We start from the raw sequence: 7,327 nt of genomic DNA on the forward strand, positions 1-7,327 counted from the left end.
ACCAACTATAAAAATTCATTAATTTACTTAATCATTAAAGTGCTTTTTATAAATATTATGAACATGTTTTAATATTAGGTATAAATAAAAAAAATAATAATAACAGTCTATAATAATAGTTTTAATAAAATTTTAATACAAATTTTTAAATCAAATTTATTATTTTATTGATGCAAACATTTTGATTAAAAGTTTATATTAAAGTTGATAAATAATTTTTATTAAATAATAAAAAACTCACCATTTAATAATATTTTATTATTTTTTGTATTTATTCATTGATTTTAAATTTATTAGAAATTGTCATTTAAATAATACATTGAAAAAACATGTTATAAACAAATACGTATTGATTAACATACTGTAATTTTAAAAAACTAAATTACAACAAAAATATCCCTGAACTGTATATAATTTATACAAATTAAAAAAACAGTTATTTATTTTATCTAAATATAAACTAGTTACTTTTTTAATATATATTCAAATCTCCTATGTTGTAATTTATCATAATAAACAATCTAAAGTATTGAATGGTGTGATTGAATCCTAAATTTTATTTTCTCAAAAAACAACATAAAATAAATGTTATCTTCAATTCAATTCAATATATGTTTGTTATTAAAGATTAAACTTCTTTTTTTGATGACTAAAAGAGATTGACTTTTAGTTTATTAAAAGTATTCAAAAATACGTCCATTTATTTCAATTCAATTATATATATACTGTATTTTGTTTGTTATTATTATCATATAATTCATTTCCTCTATGATTGCTATGCAAATAGTATTGTCAATGCAATAGTAAAGGCAATGTGTCCTTAAGGCTGATGAAGTTTTTTTTTAAAAATTTCTTTTTTATTTTCAAAATTGTTTTATTATTATTTGTCATTATAATTGTTATAACTATTTATTTATTTTTATTTATTTTTTCATTAGACTAAATCATTCACTCAAATAAATAAACAGTTAATTTTCATAGACATTATTAAACCGATTGTTGTTGTCATTAGAAATGTTGATAAATTATTGAATAAAATGTCAACATTTGGATCCACATTATTGCAGGCGTCTTCAAAACAAGACTGCAATTACAAAAAATTTTGTTTTTTTGGGAAAAAAATAAATAAATAATACATTAATTTAAATTGATTTATAAACTTAATCAAAGTAATCAATTGATGAGATAACATACCTGAACACATCCTCTAACATAACGGTCACCAAAGAAAAAGCCACCGCAATGTGACACTAGTTTTATATAAAAATAGTGAAAAATATAAAACAGAAATTAAAATTATAGAAGAAAACAAAAACAAAACAAAAAATAAATATATATTTTTAATTAATTTTCATAATTTTTAATTAACTCAATCTGTTTTACGCTTGGTTTGCAAATACAGTATCATTTTTATATCAAATTCTATACGATATACAGTATAATAGTATGCAATATATAAATTTATATATAATATTGCATAATTAGACAATTAAAACAAAATGACATCAAAAGTTAAGGCATAGCTATGTTTTATAAATATAATGAAGTTATTTATATTCTAAGTATATATACACACAGTATAAATAAAATAAACTTCAAAAAACAGATGACTGACTTAATTAACTAAAAATATAACACAAAAACTTCATACAAAATTAAGTCTACATATAAAAAGTTTTATGTTGTTGTAGTTGTTGTTGTTGTTATTGTCGGCACCGACAGTATTGCCATATATTTAAGAGACAATTCATTTGTTCAACAATTCAAATACAACAACAATAACTTTTTTCTCAGTTTTTTTTTAATAACAGCGTCAATAAAATTAAGAATAGGAGGACTGGTAAAGACAGATGACACACACAATTCAGTAAACCTGACAATCATTTTGTTTGATTGAGTTTTTTTTAATTAAGGGATTACCCAGTGATGGTAAGGGAATGGTATGTTTGACTAAGTTATCATCAATACATACTTCTAACAATTTCGGTGTCGATGGTGAGCGACCCGCTATCCAGAGCGCAATCCCGGACTATCATTGTCTCTCCGTTGTCCTCTAATATATTATATATATATATATATGATATAAATTTATATTAACTTATGAAAAAATATTACTAATTAAGTAATATTAATGTAATGTTAAAATCTAATGCTAAAGTTTATTATAATTAACAAAATTCATTCATTGACATAAATTATTGTTTATAAAGTACTGTACAGTATATATGTAAATTCACTAACCATATATAGTATATTATATAATATTGAAATAATTAATTTACAGTAATAATAATAATAACTTTTACTTTGCTAGCATTATATAATCCTAAATAAATATAGGCCATAGCTTAAGTATATTACAATATATATCATAAATTTATATTAAAAACACTTATTCAGACTAAATGTAATTAATATTTAAAAAGATAAAAATATTTAGTAATTATATTTTACTCTTTTTTTAAAAAATATAAATCATACATTTAACTTGTGTACAATATATTTTTAATTAATTTTCATAATTGTATACAGTATGTGAGTACAGTAGTAAATCTCATACAATAATATTAATGCCATTTTAGACACTAATTTAATTTAAAAGGGATATAAAAATAAAAAATAATAAAATTAAACATTTAAATAATTTATTAGTATTTTCGACAACATATTTTATCAATAGTTCAATATTTTTTTAAACTGATTTCTAAACTCCATTTAAATAGTGATTTATATGACTTAATTTTTTCAAAAAATAAAAAATAAAATATAAATCTTCAATATTAAATCATTGGAAAATATATACAGTAAATCACTTATTTACTGTAATACTTTCTACTGTATATTATATACTTGTAGTATACTTTTTGTTTGTTTTTTATCTCTAAACTATAAACTACAGTACTTTTTAACCTATTATGGCACTGATATCTTTTAGTAGTTTTATTTGATTTGAATAATTTAACTGATATATGTGTATATGTGTATGTGTTTGTGCCCTTTGAATTTTATTTGTACCCTATTTTTATCCTCAAAAAATATATATATATAGGGACTATATATGTACAGTATATACTCTATACTAATAAAATTCATCAAATATTAAACATTGTAATAAAATTCAACATTTCATAGACATAAAAACTTTTATATACAGTAGTTTGTATAATAAAGAAAAAGAAACATAAAATACATATTTAGTTTTATTGAATTATAAATTATATGCAGTATTATGTATTGAAGATTAAATCTATAATTAGATTTTAAACAAAGTATATACTGTAGTAATAAGTTATTATATAAATATACATACAGTGTATAGATATTTAATTTATATATATATATTAATAGCTACCGTAAATATATTAATCCATACCGAACTTTCCGCTCAATTTGATACATGCCGTTCCCGGGAATATGCCGTTCCTATTTTTCCTACCGGCCCAACACGGGCTGTGCAGTATAGATGAGGAATAATTATTATGGAAGGGATCCTCACACATACGGTTTTCACCATTTCCAACATTAGACGTACATTTGAAACAGTCTATCGATTCACTCTCTAAGTTATTTAATTTTTTAAAAAAATAATTATAAATCATTTTTATTACTAACAACATATTATTTTTTTAATTAATGTAATTATTAATTACTAAACATTTATAAAATAAAATTAATTTTTTTTACTATATTATATATATATATATAATTTTATATTGATTTATTTAGAAAATGTTAATATTATTATTTATGCTTATAGTCTAATTAAAAGTAAACATAAAAATAATGTTTACTTTTCTTAATTAATTTTTTCTCCTAATTATTTATATAAAGTAGTATTTATAATGTTAAAAACTTTAGTAAATTTTTAAATAAATGCACACAAAATGATTTTTTTCATTACCTTTAATGTAAAAAAGTAATAAAATAATTAAAGACATCAATGAAACCATTGTTGTATAATAAGAAAATATTTCTGTAAAAGAAACAAAAAAAACAATATAAATAAGAAATCAATAAACAATTGTTTTATTTCATAATAATAATATTCAAATCATCACTTGTGTGTCACACAAGTTATATAAATTTATATGTATTTATGTATGTATGTATGTGTGTGTGTATGTATGTTATAGTATAAATTAATAACAAAAGTTATATGGGTTAAAAGTGATATTAATGTTGAATCTAATAAATTATAATACAGTATATACACGGTATGTTTAGAGATATACAATATTATTGTATGTAATGATAGTTATATATTATTTATTTTTATATCGTAAAATTTATTACTTGACATATTGTTATGTTATTAATATAGTTTCTATGTATATATAGTACTTATAATGAAAAATTCATAATTCTTATCGTAAATAAATAAAATTTACAATTTCCCGTTTAGAGACTAATTGTTTTATATATTAATATAATATATAAATATATATATTTTTTGTAAACTATTAATATTAAAAATATTTTTAGAAAATATTAAAATGCAATAATAATTATATGTAACAATTTATTTTTATTTAGTAATATTAGTTTTTAGCAATAATTTTATGCATAATATTAAACATTTCATATTTTACAACAAAAACAAAAATATATTTCAATTTTTGTGTTTTATGTTTTTACCGAAAATTATATATATTCAACACAAGTTGAATTTTTTTAGTTAAAAAATTATTTATATATTTTTAACGCTACGTTAAACACTTTCCATCATTTCAAACATGAATTATCATTTTATATTAAAATTTATTATTACTATATATGATATGATATTTGAATTTTTGAAATCATAATTTTCAAAACAGACATAAAATGTTTTATTATAATTATGACATATATTTTTGTACAGTATTATTACTTTACATTAGTTTGTTTAAACTATTACATATGATATGACATTATGGTTTTACAATTGATATATCATATTATGTTTAATTTATAAAGTGAAAAATATATATATAATGGCATTTACTGATGTATAAATAGACGTTTAAATTATAATATTTTCTAACAACAATAGTAATAATATAAAAATTATTTATACTCTAATAGCTAATAACAATCTATACTAATAGTTATACTATAATTAATAATTATATATTATAATTTATTTATTTATCTAAATTTATGCTTAAAACATTGACAGATATATTTTATAATTTATTTATTATAAACAAATTAATTTTTTTAAATACATAATTACTAATTTAGTCTAGTCACTATTTTGATTGACTATTTATGCATAGAAATTTTTTTTTTGATCAATATTATAAAGTAATAAGACTAAAAAAAATAAAATATTAAAAAAATTATTTTCAAAACTATTTATTGAAATTTATAACCATAAATTTTGTTAAAATACTATTTATATTATGCTTATTATTTATTTATGTTTATGTTATATTTTATATATTCAATTTCTTATGTTGAGATCATTGAAAATCTTTGATCATAAATTCATTGATAAGCCTAATGTATAAAAATAAATATTTTTTAAAAATGAAAAATACAATAAAAATAAATGATATAAACTTAAAATAGTAAATAATTTATTTGCTTTTGAAAAAAATATTATTTTATTAAATGTAAAATCTTTTTTTGTAAAATACATAAATTAGAAAAAAATGATAAACTTTATTGGACATATTTAAGCCTTTTTTAAGCTCAAATAATTGAATAAAAATAATTTTTTATATAAAATAATTTTTACATAAATTTAAAAAACACATACAATAAATGTATTTATACTTTAAAAACAAAATTCAATGGAAATTATTTGTTCAATAAAATCAATAGTAAAAATTGTTTTTTGTTTGTTTGCATTATATGAAGTTGTAAAAAATAATCTAAAATAAATAATATTGTTGGTTTTTTAATTCAATTTACCATTATTTGTTCAACAAATTTAAACTAAATATATATATATATATAAACTATTTGGTTTTAGTGTTCAAATTGATAGTTAGTTTTTTAACTAAATTTTTATTTATCTAAAAATAGTTTTATTAAATGAAATATTCTTATTTTATTTACAAAATTACTTAATATTGTTATTTAAAAAAAATAAAAATCAAGATATTTTTCAAAAAAAACATAGTTTAATTTATGTTATATCTAATTTAAAAATATTATAAAATAAAGTTGGTTACAAAATTATTTAAAAATAAATATAGAGTTTACATATTTTATTATTAGATATTATCGTGATTTGAATTGTAAGAATATTATACAATGTAATAATGATAATAATAAACATAAAAAATCATAATAAGATAAAAATATATGTATATATAAATAAAATTATTCTATACATTACTGTAAATAACGGTATAACAATATATATATAACAATATACCAGTATAAGTTTATACTGTAATAAAGGCAACAATTTCAGGGAATCCTATCACAGCACATATGCTTTTAGTGTTACATATAATTTATAACTAAATATACTATAAATGTAAAAAAATAGTGAAACATAAGACATATTGAGTGCCAAAAAACAAATGACATTTACACATACAGTACATAATATTACAAATACAATACAATAGTAAATCAGAAAATATTATATAATATATATTGTAGTACTGTCTGTATATATTTATATAATAATATATATGCTGTCAGTGCTCTCTCTCTCTCTCTCTCTCTCTCTCTCTCTTATAAATGTGATAAAACAAAATTGCAATCATTTTAGATATGTTTATGTGTTTATACAGTTATATTATTTTGCCCACAAAAACATCTCAATGTGTCAAACGTATGCTATAATTAAATATTAATAACCATAATAATAATAATAATAATAATAATAATAATAATAATAATAATAATAATAATAATAATAATAATAATAATAATAATAATAATAATAATAATAATAATAATAATAATAATAATAATAATAATAATAATAATAATAATAATAATAATAATAATAATAATAATAATAATAATAATAATAATAATAATAATAATAATAATAATAATAATAATAATAATAATAATAATAATAATAATAATAATAATAATAATAATAATAATAATAATAATAATAATAATAATAATAATAATAATAATAATAATAATAATAATAATAATAATAATAATAATAATAATAATAATAATAATAATAATAATAATAATAATAATAATAATAATATTTATAGTAATACATAAAATAGACAGTAAATGAGTAAAAGTATACTGAATACAACGTATATTTTTTTGTGGATAACATTAGTAATTCAGTCAATAATAATTGTATGCAGTATTTATTTGATGGGATAAAAACCTTAAACAATTATTATTA

The 7,327-nt window shown here is 17.6% G+C and overlaps 1 protein-coding gene across 1 annotated transcript; it reads right to left on the reverse strand.

The window, feature by feature from the left end:
* Nucleotides 1-937: 937 nt before the first annotated feature.
* Nucleotides 938-3,942, reverse strand: LOC128964587 (uncharacterized). The gene is made up of 5 exons (XM_054311214.1): nt 3,902-3,942; nt 3,374-3,559; nt 1,973-2,053; nt 1,195-1,250; nt 938-1,084 (listed from the first exon to the last, which is right to left on the reverse strand). The coding sequence occupies exons 1-5, from the start codon at nt 3,936-3,938 to the stop codon at nt 953-955; spliced, it is 492 nt and encodes a 163-aa protein (XP_054167189.1). The 5' UTR covers nt 3,939-3,942; the 3' UTR covers nt 938-952.
* Nucleotides 3,943-7,327: the final 3,385 nt, after the last annotated feature.

This window comes from Oppia nitens, unplaced genomic scaffold (genome assembly GCF_028296485.1).
Source record: "Oppia nitens isolate AA-2021 unplaced genomic scaffold, nextdenovo-longstitch-racon4-pilon3 scaffold9_pilon_pilon_pilon, whole genome shotgun sequence".
Lineage (NCBI taxonomy): Eukaryota > Metazoa > Arthropoda > Arachnida > Sarcoptiformes > Oppiidae > Oppia > Oppia nitens.